This window comes from Solanum pennellii, chromosome 11 (assembly GCF_001406875.1).
Source record: "Solanum pennellii chromosome 11, SPENNV200".
NCBI lineage: Eukaryota > Viridiplantae > Streptophyta > Magnoliopsida > Solanales > Solanaceae > Solanum > Solanum pennellii.
Genome location: NC_028647.1, coordinates 4,152,283 through 4,176,080, shown reverse-complemented (window position 1 = coordinate 4,176,080; position 23,798 = coordinate 4,152,283). Strand labels below are relative to the sequence as shown.

The following is a 23,798-nucleotide window of genomic DNA, read 5'->3' as shown; positions in this document are numbered from 1 at the left end:
TCCATTTTCTCTCTCATTCATCTCTGTTGCAACAAAATTCTGTCACAAAAAACCAAAAAAAGCTCTGCAAAAAGGTAAAATTCTTCTTCTTCTTCTCTGATTCTTCACATTTTTTCTGTGCATTTCATTGTATGAACATAGAAAAATTCATTTGTGCATTGAAACCCTAGAAAAACAACGATTTCTTTTTTGTTTTCTTGATTGATATAGAAAGAAGTAGCTATGGATGGTTATGCAAAAATGAATGCTGAGATCGCTAAGGCTGAAAAGGAAGAGCGGGAGTGGGATGAGATTGATCGGATGCCGTTTGGACAGCGAATGAACTCACTGATGGGCAAGAGCAAGCGCGGTGCAAAAGCTTCTTCCAGTGGCCGTTCTACTCAAGGAACTGCACAAGTGTTGAAGTGAGTGTTTTTTTTTTTCAGTTTGATTATGTTTTTATGCATTGAATTTTCTATTTGGGAATCAATTTTGATGAAATAGAGCTAGTTTACAGTTTTAGAAATAGCAGTGAGAGAAAGAAAAAGATTCTTGCAAGAGATGTTTTCCTTTTTTTTTTTTTTGGTTATTTAATTGTGTTTAGGTTGCAGTTTTAGAAGTAGAAAGCAAAGGGAAAAGAAAAGTAAGATGTACAGCTGGAAAAAATGGAATTTTAATGAAAAAAACAAGAACGGTTGTAGTGGTTTTTAGTGTTCAGTTCATAGTTTTGGAGGTATATAACAAAAGGGGAAAATTTTTTTCAGGGAAGATAAAGCAGAGATACTGTTCGAAAAATGGAACTTGATTTAAAAAAAAAAGGATGGGAGTTTTTGTAGCTGTTTTATTGTGTGATGTTCACAATTTTGTAAGTGAAATAAAATTAAAACATAATATTTGTAATCCACTATTTAACTGCATCTCTTTGTTATTTATAACAATTGGAAATGTTAAGCTCATTATGCCATGTTTTTTCCCCTTGTATTGCTCAAGTGTCAGACAAACAAGAAAAGAGGGTAAAGGCAGGTTAGAAAAATGAATGGTTTGTCCAATGTAGGAAGACTAAATAATTAACCAGCCAGGAGTGAAGCGGGATGGGGAATTCTAGGAAAGAAATTCATTTTGATGGATACAGGAAATGACGAAGGGAAAAAAAACCTTAAAAAGCTAGTGAAAGAGTAAAAGAAGTAGAGTAACTTTCTTTGGAAAATACTTAAGAAATATGAGGACTACCAGACTCAAAAAGTCGCTGGCACATTCTCCCACTACTGCATTCTGCTTGGTTACCGAACTAGTCCAAAGTAAAAAATCTCGATCATCTAGAAATACCAAGTAGAAACTAATTTATAGATATATACAAGCATGTGGCGATGTTCTCCCTAATGACAGTAAATTGACCAAAGTCCATATATACATCAATTTTAGATTATTGTATAATTTTTTGTTTTTGCCACAATTGCTTTGGTGGTTATAGCTTGGTGGTACCTCTTGTTTCTTTTCTTCATTAGTTGGGAAAATGTTTCAAAACTTTTTCCACAGAAAGTCTTTCGATTTAGTCATCCTTGTTGAGTCTCCCGCATCGGCTAAGAGGCGGGGGACTTGCTCTCTTAATATGGAGTGAGCAATTCTCATCTCTTGAGTTAGCTTTTGGGGTTGAGTTAGACCCAATGTCCATTTTCTTTATCATGATATTAGTGTCGAACCCATCGCAGTTTTTTGTTTCATTGATGTTGGGCCCCCATTTGTATTGTTCATGTTCTGTTGGCAGGTGGGGTTGTCGAGTCTCCCACATCGGCCTAGGGATTGGGGACTTGATCTCTTTATATGGCTTGGCAATGAACTAATTGTTAGGGTTGAGTTTGACCCAATATTCATTTCTTTATCAATCCTTACAAAATTTTCTGAAAAAAGTGGCGTATATTTTGCATTTAATATTGGTGGTAACATGTGCAGGTCTTCAGTTGATGCCGCTGTGAAAAAGGAAGATGAATGTGATTCACAGGTATTAATCCCAATATTCATTTCTTTATCAGTCCTTAAATTGACTGACTTCTTGTAAAGGTGTCCTTGACTGACTAATTTATTGTGCATACATGAGGGGATAGGAATACAAATTACTTCCCTAAGATGACCAATGTTCATTAGAGACACAACATTATTGAAAGTTTAGAATCTAATGGTACTGTTTAGAGAATGAGGTGGATGGTAGAAATGCAACTTTTAATTTTGATGAAGCACTCTACACTAACTCTAACCATTGGAGACCAGAGTGGTCTGTAGAAAATATGCCTGCAATCTCGGAGGAGGAAGGTATGTGGATGCAAATACAATTTGATGAAGAGGATATTATGTGGGTGATCAGGGAATGTAATGGGGACAAAGCGCTGGGACCAGATGGGTTTATATGAGGTTCTACAATAAATGTTGAGGAAGATTAATTAGGGCAATAAATTTTTTCACTTCCATGAGTTTTCTGAAAGAAGTTCAAATGCCTCTTATATTGTGTTAGTCCCTAAAAGAGCTGGAGGAAAGGAGGTGAAGTATTATAGGCCTATAAGTTTGATTGGTAACTTCTATAGATCGGTGTCCAAACTTTTTACTAACAACCTTAAAATTGTTGTGAGTAACTGGTCTGCCCTTCCTTGATAGCCTTTGCGAGAGGAAGGTAGATTACAGATGCATCACTCATTGCGAATGAGTGCCTTGATTCTAGACCTCGACAGAAAAAACTAGGTATTTTGTGTAAATTGGATATTGAGAAGGCGTTTGACACTTAATCGACATGTTAAGGCAAGTGGTTTTGGGATAAAATGGATGAATTGGATCCACTTTTGCATTTCTATAGTAAAACCGTTCATCATCATCGATGGATCCCCTTAAAGGTTTCTTTGTCCCAGGAAGGTTTAAGACAAGGAAAGCCTTTCTTTCATATATGTCACCTTGGTTATGGAAGGCCTTAGTAGAATGTTTGCGCAGAGTTGCAAGGATGAAATGAGGTTTTACTTCAAGTCTGAGTATCAGGAGAAATGAACGTAACACACCTTTTTTTGTACAGAGTTGTGTCCAAACTTCTTGCTAATAAACTGAAATTATTATGAGTAAGTAAGCTAGTATACCTACCCCATTGGCCTTAAGAGGGTAAGGCAGATTACATTTGCATCATTCATTGCAAATGAGAGCCTTGATGCTAGAATCCGTGGAAAAACCAGGTATCTTGTGTGAATTTGGTATTAAGCGTGTGCACTGGAATTTCAACATGTTTAAATGTCAATGGGTTTTGGGAAAAAAAATGGATAACTGGTTCCCATCTGCATTTCCACAGTTAGCTATTCTTTATTATCAATGGTTCCCCCAAAGGTTTCTTCGCTGTGCAGAAAAATTTATTAAGGAAGTGTTTGACAATGTGCACTGGAATTTCAACATGTTTAAATGTCAAGGGGTTTTGGGAAAAAGTGGATCAACTTATTCCCATCTGCATTTCCATAGTCAAGCTGTCCTTTATCATCAATGGTTCCCCCAAGGTTTCTTCGCTATCCAGACAAGGAGAGCCTCTCTCTATTTTTTTTAAAGCCTTTGTTATGGAAGGCCTTAGTAGAATGTTAGTGACGGTATGCAAGGATGCAATAAATGTATTAATCCAAGTCTCAGGTTCAAGGAGAAAGTGCACTTCACACACCTTTTTTGTGCAGATTCTCTGGTTTTCTGTGAGCCAAGAGAAGATTTTTACTTGCATGTGATTCTTTTAATCTTTGAAGGAGTCTCTTGCTCCGTATCCATAATTCCAAGAGTGTTTTTTATTGGGTTAATGATGTCTGAAGCATACTGGAAATGCTGGTGTACTGAGGTGCATCAGTAGGTTCTTTCCCTAATAATAATTTAGGCTTCCTTGGAAATGCATTTTGGAAAATAAAAGTTCCTATGAAGGTGTAATGTTTTGCTTGTTGATGTAAAAGAGCTTGTCTTACACAAGGTAATCTTTAGAAAAGGGAATTGATATATGCGGTAGGTGTTTGCTTTGTGAAAAGCAGGTAGAGGACATCAAGAACCACTTTCTCCATTGTCAGTATTACTTCGGGGATATGGAGTTTCCCCATTTTTAGTGTCTTGGGGTAGTTTACTTGGCTATGCCAAGGAAAACAAAAGAGTTATTTCAATGTTGGCATCCAAGAGTCAGAGGTCATGCCAGCAGTGATATGGTGGAGTTATTGGAAAGAAACTAATGCAAGAGTTCTTAGAGAAAAGCTGGATCTCTAATTAGTATGAAACACATACGTATATCTTCTTTATTTTTTTGGTATAACATGGCTATAGTAGGTGCCATGGATGACTTTCTTCGCTCATTACACTTTCTGTAATCTAACCCTCTTGTAACCACTGGCCAACACACTCTTGTTACTGAAATCTATATAATTTCTTTTAACAATAAAAAGAAAAAGAGAACTATGTAAATGAAGCTGAATCCATACTAGTTGCAAACTCCTTGCAAGACGAATAATGAGGGATTTCGCTCTTTTTCAAACTGTATATATGGCTTCATGCTGATGATTTATGTTACCTTTCAAAAGATGTGTTCTGAATTGATTCTTCAACCAGAAATATGTATCTTCAACATGCGCGACTGCAAAGTTCTTATGCTTGATCAAAATATTTCCACTCCACATCTGTGCTAAATCTTGTTGCTACTTATCTACGCTCAGCCTCCATTGACATGGGTTTGCAAACAATATGCTACAATTGTTAGGTACTCGGAGAATACTTTTTCTTAGCTTCTCGGGCTAATAATTTTTGGGCTGGAGGATTATAAGCAATAGAAGTAATTAGTAATGTTCTGTAGGTTCTTTTTTCCACTGTCATAATTATGTTTTTACATCTTGCAACTAAGGCAGTTCTCCTTGAAGCTTGGCCATGAAAGTTGGTATATGTTTGACCTTAGCTCAGGGAAGAGCAAGGGAACATCCCTCTTGGTTGCTGGTTCAAATCCAGCAGGTCGAATCCTATATTTGTTTCAGAACATCTTTACATAACTATGTTAGTCTGCTATGCGATTTTCCTATGTGATTATTTGGCTCAATTGATTTACTGCATTCCTTAAAGGAAAACAGGATCATTAGCTTAATAGGTCTCCCTTTCTCTTTATCTCTCATGGATGTTTGGTCCGGAGAGAAGAACTATGGAAATTGTCTTTTTAATAGTTCCGGAAATACTTATTTACCAGTATCTTCCCCAACGAACTGCTTTATTTGTTGGACTATTCTCCCAGAATAGCAAGAAAAAGTGGAATTTAATGCCAGTCAAGTTACTGCCTGTTCATATCTTGTTATGTCCTTTTTTAATTAGTCAACTGAAGTTGCCAATTTCTGTATGTTGTGCAGGATAACCCTTCCAATTTTTCCAGCGTACTCATGGATGACAAGATTTCTCAAAGTGCTGGGAAAAAGAAAGTTGGTTCTCCTTTATCCGATCTTGTACATGTCAAGGTTGAACCTGTGGGTAACAATATGGTTGAAGCTACTGTGAAGAATGAAATGGGTAATTTGCCCAATAGTAGCATGGTTCAGGTGAAAAGTGGAGTTGGAATTACCTTTGAGTTTACTGAAGACGAACTGGATAATATGGCGTTATCTGAGCGAATGCAGCTGTACTCTAAGAGAAGGGCTCCTTCTTTCAAGATAGGTAGAGTTGTAGAGTGCTCAAGCGAAATTGCTGCTTCTGTCTCTGATTGCGCACCCATTTCAGCTGTGCCAGCCTATCCACTAAAAGTTTGCCCGCCACGGAAACAAAGGAAGACTGCAACGTAAAATTTCTTTTTGCTGACTATTTACTCTATATATGTATATATCAATTTGTATATGGCTGCATTTACTATGGATGGCCACCGAAACCTCAACAGACACATGCTCACATGTATGTGTATGTATTTGCGTATACTGTACACATTTAATCCATATCTTTTTCCTACAAACTGCAGAGATTCAGTTCAAGCAGCTATGGAGGAAGATGCTCCTGGACTCTTGCAGGTATTTTCCCATCAAATTGCCTAGTTAACAATCAGATGGCTCATAGTATTGATCTTTGCAGGTATTACTTGAAAAAGGCGTAAGCATCGATGAGATGAAGCTTTATGGGAAAAATGCGAGTAATGAGCCTCTTGATGACTTGTCCTCTGAAAAGAACTTCTCAGAGCTTCAAGCTGTTATATCTAAGGTATGCCATACATGTGCTCATGATCTTTCTTGTCACTAATTGAGGAGGAAAGCTGCCTACATTCATAAGTGTCTGGATTACCTGTTTCCTGCTGAAGCATGCAAAAGATTTTAGTCATTCAATGATCCGGAAAATGTTACTGATGGTTAGTTCAGGAATTAGATCCGTCTTGAGTGTCTTTTCAATTGTATGATTCAGTTTAGAGGCTTTCAGGCATTAGTATTTAATTACTCAATTGTAATAGACTTATTCTTGAAATCTATTTCAATTATGGTTATAGTTTACAACTTCCACTTCAAATTTCATATGATATGATATGCCAATGTTAGCTTGGGATCACGTAGGGAGAGGTGTGTTCTAGATAAATAAAGTGATAGACATGGAGAAAGAATTGAATGCATTTTGATATATTTTATTGTGAAGCAGTGATTTTAAGCTGTAAACCTTTTGTTTTCTTTTGTGAACTGAAGTCATTCATGTCAATTAACGAAATTGTCGAAGTGATCATCAAGACTTAAGGATTGAAATGGAAGAGAAAATAAGAGGGAACTCGGCTTAATTATTCCCTCAAGCTATTGGGGGTTAAAATAACCGAGTTTACATGTCCTAAAAAAGGAGAAAATGTATGCAAATCAATACCTAATTACAATAGGAGTAAATTAGGTTACCTATTATATACCTTCAAGCTGGTGCATACAAATTATATGTACCAAGCTTGCTATAGATATAACTTGTTCGGGGATCGGCTAGGGATTTGGTGAATATGTCTGCAAGCTGATCACTTGACTCACAAACCTTGTGGTGATGTCTACTGAGAGGTTGAGAGTACTTTCTCTCTTAAAAAATGACAATCAATCTTTTATGTGCTTGGTCCTCTTTTGAAACTCTGGATTCGATGCAATGTGAAGTGCAACTTCACTATTGCACGCAAGTTCCATTTCTTTATTCTCTCCAAATTCCAACTCCTTCAACAGTTGCTTGATCTATATGAGTTCACATGCCGCAACTGCTATAATCCAATATTCTGCTTCTGCACTAGATCTACCAACAACATTTTGTTTCTTACTTTTTCAAGACACCAAAGTTCCCCCCTCCCCCCGACTAGAACACAATCTATAGAGGGCGACTCTGCCCAAGCAGTGTCCGCCTCGACAAAAAGTGGTCAGAAAATAGTGTAGCAGGTATAGATTTGCTTGGAATCACAAGGCTACCCTGCTAGAAAAGGCAGATCGCCGAAGTGGGAAAAGCTAGCAGTCGCCTGAAAAATCAGATCTGATGACAGGAAGTGGTTGGAATCAGGAGGAAATTGGATCAATAGTATCGGAATCAACAGGCGAGTGTATTTGAAAAATGAAACTCGCCGGAAGGTGGCCGGAACAATGCTCACACGCTGGCACGTGGGTAGATCTCATCGGAACTGGCTGACTATCTGGCGGTGCATAGATGGTATGTTCAGGGCGACGCTGGTTGGGGTTTGGTTGCCGATGTCTTCCGCTTCTTTACCTTATGTGCTATTGCAACTTTTAGTGGATCACACTTTCTGTTTTTCCCTATTTCCTTCATACTATTTGATTTATGACGGTGGTTCCTTAGCCAATTTGATGCACACACCTTGCTTGTTTCACCCGAGTAGCTGCTACATCCCACCAATATATGTACCAGGTAACTCTGAGCTTAGGCAAATGGGAAAAATTACCTTTCTTTTCCCTATCTAGGTTTAACTTGAAACCCCATGTTTTTCCTTCGTACTATTTACAATAGGCTATTTTGAAATAGTTTTGCACCGGACTGTCTTAGAATGCACTTAGTTCATTTCTGGTTCTTTCTTTTTTATTTTACTAGTGATCTTGCCCCTGCTTCATTCAGTCATTATAAGAACAACAACAACAACATATCTAGTGAATTCCCATAAACTAGGGGTCTGGGAAGGTAGAATGTACGCAAACTTATCCCCTACAACAATGAAATCAGATCTGACATGTTATTTAACTGTTTTGAGAAATTAGATCAAATAAAGTAATTTCTTGATTCTCAAATGACATAGAATCCAGGAATTAGATTGCTAGTTTGTTTGTTTTTCTCTACTATAAATTTGTACATCTACAAATGAATATGATTGTACAATTTTTGGTACCAAAACTTATATGGTATCAGAGCAGTTTTGTTCTTGTGTTGCTTATGACTAAATCAACATTTTCGGCTATGACACCCAGCAGTATCGATAGAAGCCGAGAGTTCCGTTAACAAAGTTCTGAGCAAGACAACAACGAACTGAAGCGACGATTCTTCTCATTTGTCTATTCAACTTACCTCTCGTAATCTGAAGGACAAGGATTATTTGGAATGGGCGCAATCTGTCCTTATGACAATTGATGGTTGAGAAAACTTAATCACCTAACTAACTGGAGAAACGAGAATGCCTGAACTACGAGACCCAAAATTGATCACCTAGAGATCAGAAAACGCGATGGTAATCATTTGGCTACTTAACTCCATGGAACCTGCCATAAGTAAACCCTATTTGGTTGTTCCCTTTGCTTGGGATGTTAAGGAGGTTGTTGGAGAGACTTATTCTGATGTAGAAAATGCCTCTAAGATTTTTGAGTTAACAAATAAATTGCGGAAAGCTAGGCAAGGGGAGAGGTATTACTATTTACTATAATGAGATGGTTTTCATATGACAAGAATTAGATGAATGCTATAATGTTGAATGAGAGTGTCCCAAGGATAGCATAAAAAAATGAAAAGAGAAGAAAATGAGAGGTTTACTCAGTTGTGTAAAACACAAATGGTATGCTCAAGGAAAAACAAATCATACCATGTCATTTGACATTCTCTTGAGGGGAAGACAACTATTCGAAATAGTGTATGTCGATGATATCATACTTACAAGAGATCTGTTAGAAATGAAGGATTCAAAAAAATAGTTGGTCTCAGAATTCGAGATCTAAGATTTGGGTCATTTGAACTATTTTTTTGGCATGGAAGTAGCGAGATCAAAAGAATTTATTATGTTGTCACAAAAGAAGTATGTGCTAGATCTTCTAAAAGAGATAGGGATGAGAGGTTGTCGTCCATTTGAAACATATATTCATCCGAATATCACGTTAGAAAATACATAAGGAAATTCAGTTGGCCAAAGTCAATATCAGAGACTAGTGGGGAAGTTGATCTACTTGACACACTCAGGCTTTTGTTGTAAGCTTAGACGGTCAATTTATGCACTCTCCAAGGCAGCGCACATGAAGTGGTTTATATGATCCTAAGATATCTAAAAAGTTCTTTGGGGAAAGGATTTTTTTTTTTTTAAAAAAAAAAAATCATCATAGGGACATTGAAAGCTTTACAGATGGGTAGATTCTACTATTGACAGAAGGTTAACGTCTGGATCAAACTCAACATTAAGTGACAAAATTTAATGGATATTAAGGGCAGACATGTTATGAATATATCTCGCTATATTTGGCGGGAATCAAAATTTATGAATGTGAAGGAAATGGATTTTAGATAAAAGGAAAAAGATTTAAGGAAATGAGATATAATAATAAGATTCAATGTTAGAAAGATATACTTTGGTCTATTAAAACCAATATGAAGATTCGTCAAAATGCAAAATAGGTAGGATTTATTTGTGTTGAGACAAAGTAATATTGAATTTACCAAAATAATTACCAAACCATAGCAAAACCATATGAGTCGAGTTAACGTAACCAATGTAATTACCGAAACAACTCCTAAAAAAAAATACCACATCAATCTCTCACTCCATCGGTCACAACACTTTGTAGAAGGCTAAATTTTCAACTCGATGAAAACAGTGCCCCTGACCAGAATTCAAAGTAAATACCAAAATTAATCATTATAAATACGTCTTAAGTTGCTCAGACTTAGGTGTAGGTGTCCGATATGGATGCGGATCTAGAGGTCCAATCCTTCATGATCTAATTTTAAAATTCGGGGATTTGAATCCATGTATGAATAGGGGTGCGGGGATTGGCCTAAAAATAATTAAAATATCTAAAAATAGAGTTATGAAACCTTAAATTATGAGATATTATATGGAGAACTTGAGGAGAATCTTGGAAGGAGATTAAAGGAAAAGGAGTGACATAAATTTCTATATAAAAGGTATTCCATTTCTTCAATTTCACCATAGTTTTTGTATTGATTGCCAAAATCGTTAAAACTGTCCAGACTTTCCCCATCTATTTTGGTCAAAGTATCCAAAATCGGTTGACCAAATCAAACACGGATCGCACACCCACACCAATATCGTGTCGACATGGGTGCGACACCAAAAGTGAAGAGCCAAGCAACTTAGAAATACATAAACTAAATATCTTGATAGAATAAGTGAGGAACCTAACCAAGTCATGTGAAGTAATCAATTGCGTAAAAGAGATTATATCAATCCATTAATAGAGGATGTTATACAGTCAGAAACTTACCGTTCAGATTTCAAATTGCAATCGAAATAGCTGTTTCCCAAATCACGAAAAGTAATTGATACATATTTTGTCCTTTCTGTAGAGCCAAACTAAATCTTTTATTACTATACGTAGATATCTATGAGCGAGAGATATTAGAAGTTAGGGTAATTGAGGGCCTCCTAAACATGTCAAAAAAATTCATTTAGACACTTCATATAAAGGTGTTACCTATTGAACATGGGAAGACTATTGAAAGTGTATGAATTAAGCACAAATGTGACAATCTGCCTCACAAATAAAGCGTATGATCCTTGGTGTATGCTAGGCGATTCCACAGACCACCAAGGGTATGCTAGACAGCTGGAAGGAGATAGGAAGAAGACACTCTACTGGAGACTGGTGGGAGTTAATACCATCTTGCATTTGGTGGACTCTATGGAAAGAAAGAATGCTAGATGTTTTGAGGACAAGACTAACAACATTTAGAAGATAAGGATGAATAGCCTTAGTCGTTTATACTTTTGGTGTAAACAGGATATGAGGGGGATATAGAACTTTTTGTAGATTTCATAGGCAATTTGTAATCTCCCTAGGGGTATAGGTTTTGTTTATGCTCCTATAATCATCATCATTTGATGATGAGTCTTTTATGAATACACAGTTACCCTTATTTTTTAAAAAATAAAGCATATGATTCTCACACGCTAAAGCAATAAATTATTAAATGACACGTGGAAAATAACATTCAAAAGAAGAAACTCCTTATTGAGCAATTTTTCTTCCCCTCGCCCATAACTCCCGTGTTCTTTCTTTTCATAGTCTCCGCCACAACCATTTCCATCCTTCACCACTCCTGTTTTTTCTTCTTTATTTCACCATGACGACAGCCTCCACCATTTTCTACAATCTCCGTCCATCTTAATTTCACTACCACTACTATCCTCCATCCCCGCTAACAAACTCATACCTTTATGAACCACACCATTACATATTGTGACTTCAGTTGCCAAAATTGAAATGAATTCCCGAAAAATTCTCATAATCAGTTCTCAAATGTTTTGAGTTCTTACAATTCGTACTTCTAGACCAAAATCAATTTTGTGCAATTTTTTTATTATGTATGGAACATCCGCAAATCTGTTTTATCCATTTGAGAAATGCTCTTTGGCCATCACCCCTAGAAGATCTTAACAAAGGCACTTTTGCACTGATTAAAGCAAAAGAAAATACCTAGAACCATTCTGTAGACATGTATCCGTTAGCTTTAACTTTCTAGTATTTTGAGATTAATGTTAATGAGCTTTTTATGATTTTAGTTTTCTAGGCGTACTGATGAAATTTACACTTCCATCATGAAACTAAGAAATATAGTTAAAAAGTGAAACAAATCCAGACCCATCTCAGCTAACAACACTCCTGCTACTAATGGACCCTTTTGGATGTGGTTTACATATTAGACAAAATCAAACTGCCGTGCACATGGTTACACTAAGTAAAATAACCAGAGATTTTCAACCAATACAAAAACATTGACGAAAAAACCCTAATTTATCTCTAAGCATATGTATCAAAATATGCTAAAGGTGGAGTTAAGAAGCTTTATCTCTATCTCTGTATTGACTCTTTGCTCCTTTTGCGGAGATAAGAAACTAGAGAAATTTCTCAACAACTTTATTTCTTCTCCTCGGTTCTACTTCTCCAACCTTTGGAACCATGTCAATTGTAGGAACAATTGTGTTTTCTTGAGCCCTGGAGACATATATGGAAAGCCAAGATCTCCTACAAGGTGTCTTGCTTTGTGTGGTTATTGGCTAAAGAAGCAGTATTGACACAGGAGAATTACACTTTGCTCTAGATTTCTTCTGTGGGAAAACTGCAGAAACAGTCAATCATTTGTTTATCCAATGCGTAGTCACTGGCCAGTTGTGGAATTTGTTCCTGAGACTTAAAAACATCTCCTGGTCCATGCCTGGGAGAATTTCAGAGGCTCTATATAGCTGGGAAGAAGCAGGGACACAAGCAAAAATCAAAAGTAACTGAGAATTGTCCCTGCCACTATTTGGTGGACAATATGGAAAGAGGGGAACCCTTGGAGTTTTTGAGAATAGGGAGAGTAGTATGCAACAAGTTAAAACGAATTGCATTTTGACTCTGTGTTTTTGGTGTAATCAAATTTACTCTAATGATACCGTCTCTATCATTGATGTCTTAGACTCATTGTAGGGATAGGTCGGTATTTTTAGAGTTCCTTATGTAAATACAGGTTTCAGTATAACCTATGTATTGTTCAATAGAAATAGAAACAATTAGCATTTGTAAAAAAAAAAACAATTGTGTTTCTTGAAGGAGGAACAACTGTAACATTTTAGGGATTAGGGAATGACAATATTTTTTTTTTAAGAGTAATGATTGTATATTAAGTCGTGACTTTCGGTTTTTTGTATATATAGTTGAAAGGGAAATTTTAAGGGAAAAGGTAAAAAGCCACAAAAAAAGATAAATAGTAGTCTAGGCCTTAGAGAGTGCCATATTACCGGCCCTATGTCCTTACTAGTTACTATGCATGTTCTTTGCCGTAGACCTTCAATTAATTGTTTGTGAAGAAGAAATAGATAACATTTATTAAAATTTATACATAGGATGAACGATCATTTTACAATAATGATAAAGTTTTACACCAAATCAATTTAACTTCCATTATAGATAGCCCCAAGGTGTGATGATCACAAATGCACTGTTACATCTAATATAAATTAATTGCTGGTCATAAACATGATAATGTCGAGTATATATGATCAATTGGTGTGTGTTAATTTAATAGCCATAGATTTATTTTTTATAAATTTGTCAAACAATTAGCTACCCTAAATTAGTTTATTTTACTAAGTTTTTGTTTCTCATTTTAACTCCATTGAATAACATTAGAAGAAAATGGTAAAGAAATTATTTAAATATTTTTGAAGGTGTTCATATCAATAAGATAAGTTGGTGTAGAAGCGCATGTTTGTTGTAATGTTTTTCCATTAGACTGAATAGTTAAGGTTTGGTTATTTAATTAATTAGTTTGGGACAAGATGCGGGAAGCGATGCAGAGATGGTCCGGGCATGTGACAAGGAAATGCACAGATGCCCTAATGCAAAGGTGTGAGAGGTCGGCTATGGATGAATCCAGGAAATATAGAAGTAGACCAAAGAAGTATTGGGGAGAAGTGATTGGGTAGGACATGCCACAGTTGCAGGTTACAGTGGATAGTGGATATGACCTTAGATAGGAAGGTGTGGAGGACACAAATTAGGGTAGAAGGATAGTAGGTAGGAATGTGTCCATACTAGTAGGTAGGAGTGTATTGTCTGTCTTGCTGTCCATTCTAGAAGTCGTAGTATTACACTTGTTTCTTGTTCTTCGATTTCAGTTATTATCTGTTGTTTCGTGTAGTTTGATTATAGTTTTAGTATTGTTCTGCTACTATTTCGTCATTTAGTACAGTCTGTTGTTACGTTTAGTACAAACACTATGTTTGTTGTTCATTGTTGTAGTTTGGGAATTAAAAATTTAGTAGTAGAATTTGTTTAGACTCTATTTTTAATATAATTTTTTTGTTACTCACCAAATTATCATCAATATAAATGGGGTAGAATTAGGCTAAAATGGTATAAAAGACCATAAATATTTTACAGCGATTTTGGTCCTTCAACATTGTTACTCATGCTTTTATAATAATTAAAAAAATAATACATATATTAATTTTTCTGGTTTTATCTTTTTAGGCAGGGTACTAATCCATTTATTTGATTTCATGTTGTGTTAACTTGTTGTTTAGCTTTTCTCCGTCCAACGGCAGTCATTAATAAAGCTACCTCCACTCCAGCGTACAAAAGGTGAAAAAGCTAGCTATTGTTTAGCTTGTCTGTTTTCCCTCATTGAGCAGGTATAGACATTTATTTGGCGCAAACTCTAGTTGTCTATATTCATTTTAATATGTCTTTGTATCACTGTTATCTCATATGTATTGGCCCTTATCTTTTTCGAATTGCACTTTAGGCACGATATCTGCAGTTCCGGAAGTGGCCTGCTGAATGGGGATGGTGCCGAGATCTCCGGTCTTTTATTTTTGTCTTTGAAAGGCATAACAGGTCGGTTGTTGGCTGCCACGTTGTGTTCTAGAGTTCTCGTAGTGTTTCAGGATCCATCGAGATTTATACTTATATACATGTAGGATTGTGCTGGAGCATCCTGAATATGGCTATGCAACATACTTCTTTGAACTGGTGGATTCCTCCACCATTGATTGGCAAATCAGGCGATTGGTAACTGTTATGAAGCTTACTAGCTATAGCAGAGTCAACCTAATCGAGGATAGAGCACTGACGGTATTTACCTTTGTTGCAATAATGTTCCCATTTTTATGTTGCTGATGTGGGTTTGACCAAATTTTTTGTGGCCCTTTTTCCCCTGGGGGAGGGAAATTCTTGTTATCAACTTCCTTTGGCGTCAAATTGAAGTGAGAAATAGTTGCTTTTACTTTACCCCATAATGGTCCCTTTTGCTTGTTTTTTCTTCTTCTCTTTCTTATGAGTTTTAATATGAAATCCTGGTTCCCCTTTTGATTGGGATTTTAGGTGAAAAAGGTTGGAGGCTTAGATGATTGTTGGACTTGCTCCTCAGCAAATTTTTTCTTCACTTGTTGCTTTAATCTTTATTCATGCTAAATCATTTCCGCTATCATGATTGAAATTTGGTTACTAGATAAAATAGTCCGTCTTTTTTAGCTGAAACTATTATATGTTGGTTATCAACTTCTTGAAACTGTTGCAGAACTAAAATAAATAAATAATTATATGCTCAATCTCTAAACAAGTTAAGCTTTTAGATGAAGTGTTTCAATATGGTATTAGAGTAGACAAAAGGTTACTGCCACCATAAACAAAGTTTTTCCACGTCCTTGGCATTTGAAAAAAACCAGACTTTCCTTGTGATGGGGCATGTTTCAAACCTAAAATAATAAACATAGGTGTTCTATCTCTAACGGCTTGAACTTTTAGATGAGGTGGTCACAGTCGACAGGAACAGTTCCATACTTCCAGTCTAAACCAAAACGACCTTAAATTTCTACTTACCCAAAATGTACAGAGAGGAGAGAAAAGGGAGGGGTTGTGTTTGAAGTTGTCAAGCTAGCTAACTTTTAAACCTGTAGTTAGAAGATTTAGCATATTGGTGGAACTCTTAAAAACCATCATCTTAGTGTAAGCAGTCGTTATAGATCATCGAGGGCTAATCTCTGTGGTAAAAGTAGAGGCCTCGATAGGAAGCGGAAGCAGGTCTGTGGGTGGAGACAATTATGGCCTAGGTAAAAGCAGTTGAAGTAGAACCTTTGACAGTCCTAGAAAATGTTGAGGAAGTAGGATTTGTCTGGGGTAGAAAGAGATGTAATGGTGGTAAAAGGGAGGTGCAGTTTTATGAATCAACCATTTATGATGGTGTGGAATATGCTCTATAAGACTCTGTATACATGCACAAGGTGAACTTCCTTACATTGGTAAGATCATAAAGATATGGGTAAGTCCAGACAAGTCTAAGATGATAAAGATTCACTGGTTTTTCCAGCCATCAGAGATCTTGTATCACCTGAAGATGTAAAGGTAGCTGAGAATGAAGTATTTCTTGCCTCTGGTGTAGGCACTGGTTGGCTAATGTTAATTCTTTGGTGAACTTCATAAAGCTGCTTTATCTCATTGCATGTTCTTTGTCTGCTTTTACTAGAATTACTCAAACCATATTGTTTTATGTATATCATAAACTATCACTCAAACCATATTTTTTTATGTATATCATAAACTATCTCTCGACTAACTCCTTATAGTTAGAGGAGTTCGATTGACAATATATATCTATTTATGTCCACCTCGTCAATGTTAGTAAACTCCCTTAGCTCTTGTGGAAACCCTTCTGCTTGTTTCTACACTCGTCAATGTTAATAAAACTCTCTTAGCTCTTGTGGGGACCCTTCTGTTTGTTTCTACTCTCGTCAATGTTAATAAAACTCCCTTAGCTCTTTTGGAGACCCTTCTGCTTGTTTCTACTTGGTTTCAGTTAATCTTCAACTGAAGATGGCCTTTGTATTGAGGGGACAAGACAACTATTTAACTTGAAGCAGATGTTATTATTTGCTGAAGTTTTATAATGATGAGTATTTTAGTGTTAATGTGGTAAGATGAATAATCAAAAAGGAAATCTAAGCTGATTTATTACTAGCTGATGATCCTGTAACAATAAGTTCTCTTTGAAGTTCGTCTAAAATGAAAGTAAGAAGAAGCTAGCAGATTGATCTCTCCTATATTTCTGCTCAATGCCAATTCTGTCTCGTTGCCCGTCTGCCTTCTTATTTATTGAAAAAAAGATCAACCTCTGGTCTACCTCTCTCTAAATGATTTTTTGCTTGGGGTAATTCTTGTTGACCTAAGAAAAGGAAGAAGAATGGAAATGATAAAGGGAGGGTAATGCTCTGAATAGGTGAGGGGATTTTGAAGGTGAAATTTAGGATGAAACGAGTAAATCTTTTAGAAACAAGTTCCATCTTTTGCATGTTTAGTGCAAAAGCATCAATTGCAGCCGAGTTGCCTAACTGTGATAGGAAGTTATCGTTGGAAGTATGGGAGTAGAAGAAATGAATGGAAGGAAAATGGGGAGGAAAAAGAAATTTAGAAAGCAAAGTCAGGGAGGGGTCTGATTGGATTTGGAAACAAAGACAAGAATTCAGTACAATTTTCTTATGGGATCTTGTAGTAGCTTTTTCTTTTTACCATAAGGGTGTTGAAGGTTTCATTAAGCACCTATGTTTGCCAAAAGTGCACACCGAACACCTCCAAATGAGCATGGACATCAGTTGCGCTGACATGGACAACAAATCAGGTGTTGTACAACTTCATTTTCCACTCTTCAAATTCTTTTTTTGACTTCCATTGATTGTGGATAGACAAGATGAGGGTAGCGAGGCTGAGATGACTCAGGCATGTGAAGAGGACACGCCGAGTGAGGAGATGTGAAAGGTTGGGTATGGTGGGTCTGATGCCGAAGAAGTATTAGGAAGAGGTGATTAGACAAGACCTGAAACACCTGCAGCTTACTGAGGACACGACCCTAATAGGAGGATATGAAGGTCGGAGATTAGAGTAGAAGGGTAATTAAGTAGTCGCGCTGTCTAGTTTCCCTTATCAACGGTATTGGCAGTTTTTTCTTCTAACTTCTTATACTTCAATTTTTTTATTATTTGTTTCCATTGCTTCAGTTATCATATTATTTGTTGGTGCTACTAGTATTCTGAACTGTATTCTCTTTTCCTTCTTGTTTTGTCTTGTTAATCCGAGGATCTATCAGAAACAACCTCTCTACCCTCGTAAGGTACAGTAAGGTTGTGTACATACCATCCTCCCGAGATCCCACTTGTGGGATTTCACTGGGTATGTTGTTTGTTGTATAGGAAGATTTGCATGAAACTTTAATCTGACAAAGTTTACGCCTAGACTAAAGTGTCATGCTCTCTCCTAGTTCATGGTAAAACATATTATCCAGTTGATTGGAAGCAAGATAAAGGAGATCATGCTTTAAGCATTGCTTGGAATTGAGGCGTAGTAGTAGTTGTTGCCTTGTTGGTGGTTATTGTATGTGTCGTAGGTGTAACAAATCCGTTGTCGGTAATAAACTTGTATCTGTATATTTGATTTATAATAGCATGTAAAGCAAATATGAAAAACTTTTGGCCTTTCAGATCTGGCTCATATTATGAGGTCAAACTTGCCTGACTTGGACATTGTTTTTTTAGAGCATATGCTGCTAGATTGACTGAAAACCGCCATCTATTGAGGAAACACTTGAAGACGGATGACTTTAGACAACAAATTTCTGTGATGTTTAAGTTAAATCTCTTCGTTTGTTTCCGTACCATGATTCCCACATTCCTGTGCTCTGGCCTGTCTTGGATCCTTTTGGAATGTTCAAATCTCAGTAGATACATGTCTGAATCATTGTGGAAGTCATTATGTACATTTATACTAGTGTAGTCTATAAAATAAATGTTCACAATACAAGTAGAAATGTCCTCAAATGGTCTCTCGACATCCAAACTTATTCATTTACCTTACCAACCTGTTTTCTGCTTACAATTTCAAATCTTATATCATTTTGTAAACTTTTTCATGCTTCCATTGTATGCACGCAGGTGGGAAAAGAACTTACTGAAGGAGAAGCGAGGGTACTGATGTCATATGGTTGGATACGTAACACCGGACTGGGAACGATGCTCAGGTATTGTGATAGAGTTATTCATGATAGGATAACGGAGAAAGATGGCTCAGAGTGGAAGTCGAAAATTGAGAAGTTGCTTGTGGCTGGATACAGTGGTGGTTCCATAGTTGAAAACCCTGTGGACCACAATGTTGCTCAGAGTGACCCTGAAATCAAGTCAGAACTAGAGTAAAACCTAGATTTACTAGTCAAAAATCTTGTAAATGTCCATCTTTTTTGTATATACTCTCGAGTAGCTGGCTGTCTAAACTTAGTTTGGTTGTAAAAAAGGATGCAACTGCTTTACCCTTTAATGAAACTGCATGTGGTTACTATTTGGTTTTTTTTTTTTTACTTCGGTTATCGTTTTATCTTGTTATGACTAATTTTTAGGGTGATTTGTTTGGTTGTTCATAATATTTTGTCATGATTTCTTTCTCTATACTGTTTTGGAATGTTCTTTCCTTGAGCTGGAGGTCTATCAAAAAAAGTCTTTTGTATGTTGTTGAAACTTCTTTGATAAACTATGTCAAGGTCCCGGATTTGAGTTTGGGTGAAGTCATTTCTTTTCTTAAGTCGAGGGTCTATAAAAAATAACCTCTCTACCTTCATCCAAGGTAGGGTAAGGTTGTATACACAACTCTTTTCGATCTCGCTTGTAGGATTATACTGAGCATGTTAGTGTTTCTTAAGTCTAGGGTCTATTGGATTTATCTTCATAAAGTAGAAGTACAACTACGTATCACCCTCCTCAAGCCTAACTTGTGGAATTATACTAAGAGCCTGTTTGGCTCAGCTTAAAAGCTAGTTTTTGACTTATTTAGCTGTTTGGCAATAATCAAAATAACTTATCTTAAGTTAAAAAAAACTTATTTTAAGCCAAAAGTTAAAAGCTGGGGTAGGGGTGCTTTTTTTTTTAACTTATAAGCTGTTTTAAGTTGACCACATTTTTACCTTTTTGCCCTTAATATTTTTATACAATCTCCAAATTACCTACATAACCCTAACATCTCTATCTTCCATTTTTCCCTTTTCACGTTTGGCATAGCTGTTGAACTTCTTCCTGTTCTTCCAATTTGAAGTGAAGAAATATGTGAATGATAGCAAAATATTTATGGCTGTAAAATATAATTAATTAACTTTTATTATGTTAACAGCTTTTAAGGGTATTTCAGATATTTTGATTTAAAAAGCTGTTTATCAGCACTTATTTGCCAAACACATCAACAACTTTTTTTTTAACTTCAGCACTTTTATCCAAACGCATAACTGCTTATTTTAAAAATAAGTTTCAGCACTTTCAAAAGTACTTTTTTAAAGCTGCTTTTATTAAGCCCATCCAAACGGGCCCTAAGTAATGTTGTTGATATTGACTCATAGCTGTGCTAACCCAATATATAGGATACGTTTTCCCAAAAACTTGCTGAAATGCTTTCATAACGTTGAAACTAATACTAGAAAGAGGTTTAACTTATACACAGTTATACACCATCCAATGTAAGGAGTTTTCACACTAACTTTTACCTATTATAGTATGTGACTTTTACTTGTGGATATCCTTAAGGTAACAATGATATAACTTAAATGTGTAGGGAGTTGGGAGATCAATACTTACAGTCTCATTATTTTTACATTGATTTTTGGGTAATTATGAGTCAATTTATAGGAATTAGGTGATTCTTTTTGTTTTTCGTGTGTGTTAGCCTATAAATATTTTGGTGATATGATTTTTATATGATTTCTTTGTGAAACCTTTAAGAAATCCTTCTTGAGAAGCATTACGTATAGTCTCACCATTATCAAAGTCTATTTTGGGAATTTACGGGCAAATTTACAAGATTTAGGTGATTTTCCTAGTTATTCGTGTGCGTTAGTCCATAAATATTCTGGTGATACGACTTTCAGACGATTTCTTTGTGAAACCTTTTGTAAAACCCTTTTCATAGTTCATTTTGAGACATTTATGGTCTAATTTATAGGAATTATGCCATTTCTTTTTTTTTTTCATCTACGTTAGTTTATAGATTTTTTGTAATCAAGAATTTCCGAAACGAAATGACTGAAATTTTTCATAGAGGTCTGTGAAGATGTTAACAATGTACGTAGTTCGTCCCAAGTTCAAACGAGCGTATTTTCAAGTTCAAACGAGTCCAAAAGCAAGTAAACACAGATTTTACTGATTTTCATGTGTTATAGTCCAGAAATTTTTGTGATCCGAAATTCTCAAAACGAAATGGCCGAAATTTTTCATGGTCATCTGTTAAAACATTAGGAATGGACCCAGTTCATCCAACGGGGAAAACGGACGCATCTTCAAGTTCAAACAAGACCCAAAGCAGGTAAACGTAGATTTTACCGATTTTTGTGTGCTATAATCCATGGATTTTTAGGGATCTAGAATTTCCAAAACGAAATGACCGAAAACTTTTCATGGACGTCCGTTAAGACGTTAGCAATGGATCTAATTCATCCCGCGTGGAAAACAGACAAATTTTTAAGTTCAAACTAGCCCCAAAACTAGTAAACGTAGATTTTGCTGATTTTTGTATGCTATAGTCCATTAATTTTTTGTGATGCGGAATTCACGAAATGAAATGACCAAAAATTTGCATGGACGTTCTTTAAGACATTAGCAATGGACCCAGTTTGTACCGGGGAGAAATCAGACGCATTTTCAAGTTCAAACAAGCCCCAAAGCAGGTTAACACAAATTTTATCAATTTTTGTGTGCTATAGTCCAGAAATTTTTTGTGACCGAAAAGAATTGGCCGAAAGTTTTCTTGGAGGTCCGTTAAGACGTCAACAATGTACGCAGTTTGTTTTGCGAGAAAAACAGGTGCATTTTCAAGTTTAAACGAGCTCTAAATCAAGTAAACGCAAATTTTGTCAATTTTCGTGTGTTATAGTCAATGGATTTTTTGTGATTCAAAATTCCTGAAATGGAAATGGCCAAAAATTTTCATGGACGTCCGTTAAGACATTAGCAATGGACCCAATTTGTTTCGCGTGAAAAACAAATGCATTTTCAAGTTCAAACGAGCCCTAAAAAAAGTAAAGAAATTTTTTATCGATTTTCGTTTGCTAGTTCATGAATTTTTTGTGATCTGGAATTTTCTAAATAAAAAGGCCAAAATTTTTCATGGACGTCCGTTAAAACGTTAGAATGAACTCAGTTCGTCATATGGGAAAAACATGCGCATTTTCAAGTTTAAACGAGCCCCAAATAAGGAAAATGCAAATTTCATCAATTTTCGTGTGCCATAATTATTTGTGATCCAGAATTTTTGAAACAAAATGACTAAATTTTTTCATGGAGATCTGTTAAGAGGTTAGCAATGTACGCGGTTCGTCCCGCGGGAAAACGAACTTATTTTCAAGTTCAAACGAGTCTCAAAGTAAGTAGTGTAGATTTTATCGATTTTCGTGTGCTATAGTCCATGGATTTTTTGTGATTCAGAATTTCCAAAACGAAATGGCCGAAATTTTTTATGGACGTCCTTTAAGACGTTAGCAATGGACACAATTTGTTTCATGGGAAAAACAAACGCATTTTCAAGTTCAAACAAGCCCTAAAGCAAGTAAACGCAGATTTTATCTATTTTCGTGTGCTATAGTTCATTAATTTTTTGTGATGCGGAATTTCTTAAACAAAAAGGCCAAAAATTTTCACGGACGTCCGTTAAGACGTTAACAATGGACCCAGTTCGTCCCGCGGATAAAACATGCGCATTTTCAAGTTCAAACGAGTCCCAAAATAGGTAAACACAAATTTTACCGATTATCATGTGTTATAGTCCATGAATTTTTTGTGATGCGGAATTTTCGAAGCAAAATGACCGAAATTTTTCATGGATGTCCATTAAGAAGTTATCAATGTACCTAGTTCGTCCCACGGGGAAAAATAGACGCATTTTCAAGTTCAAACGAGCCCCAAAGTAGGTACATGCAATTTTTGTTGATTTTCATGTGATATAGTCCATGAATTTTTTGTGATTCGAAATTCTCAAAATAAAATGACCGAAATTTTTCATTGAGGTCTGTAAGACGAAAGCAATGTGCATAGTTCGTCCCGCAAGGAGAACGGGTGCATTTCAAGTTCAGACACAAAAGAAGGTAAATACAGATTTTATCAATTTTTGTGTGCTATAGTCCATGAATTTTTTGTGATCCAGAATCACCGGAAATGATATGGGCGAAATTTTTCATGGACGTCTGTTCTGACTTTAGCAATTGACCCAGTTTGTCCCGCGGAGAAAACAAGACGCATTTTCAAGTTCAAACGAGTCCTAAAGTAGGTAAATGCAGATTTTGCCGATTTTCCTGTGCTATTGTCCATATTTTTTGTGATCCAAAATTTCAAAACGAAATGGCCAAAGTTTTTCATGGACGTCCGTTAAGATATTAGCAATGAAATCAGCTTGTCTTGCGGGGAAATAAGGTGCATTTTCAAGTTCAAACGAGCCCAAAGAATGTAAACGTTACCGATTTTCGTGTGCTACAGTCCATGGATTTTTGGTGATGCGTAATTCTCAAAATAAAATAGCCGATATTTCTCATGGTTTTCTATTAAGAAACATTAGCAATGGACCCAGCTCGTCCCGCGGGAAAACGAGCGCATTCAAGTTCAAACGAGTCCCAAAGCAGTTAAACGCATATTTTATCAATTTTTGTGTTCCTATGAATATTTTGATAATATGACTTCTGAACGTTTTCGTTGCAAAATATTTACAGAAACTTCTGTAGGTAGTTGGGTGAGCAGCATGTACTGTCTCACCATTTTTAGAGTCAGTTTTAGGCATTTAGGGGACAATTTACATAAATTAGTTGATTTTCTCCATTTTTCGTGTGTGTTAGCTCATGAATATTTGGTGATATGATTTCTGGATCATTTCTTTGTCAAACATTTA

The 23,798-nt window shown here is 36.1% G+C and overlaps 1 protein-coding gene across 1 annotated transcript; it reads left to right on the top strand.

Moving 5' to 3' along the window:
- LOC107004429 lies at nucleotides 1-19,243 on the top strand. The gene is made up of 10 exons (XM_015202628.2): nucleotides 1-74; nucleotides 211-404; nucleotides 1,930-1,978; nucleotides 5,349-5,770; nucleotides 5,945-5,993; nucleotides 6,055-6,180; nucleotides 14,432-14,539; nucleotides 14,653-14,744; nucleotides 14,828-14,981; nucleotides 18,827-19,243. The coding sequence occupies exons 2-10, from the start codon at nucleotides 223-225 to the stop codon at nucleotides 19,082-19,084; spliced, it is 1,440 nt and encodes a 479-aa protein (XP_015058114.1). The 5' UTR covers nucleotides 1-74; nucleotides 211-222; the 3' UTR covers nucleotides 19,085-19,243.
- The last annotated feature ends 4,555 nt before the right edge of the window (nucleotides 19,244-23,798 follow it).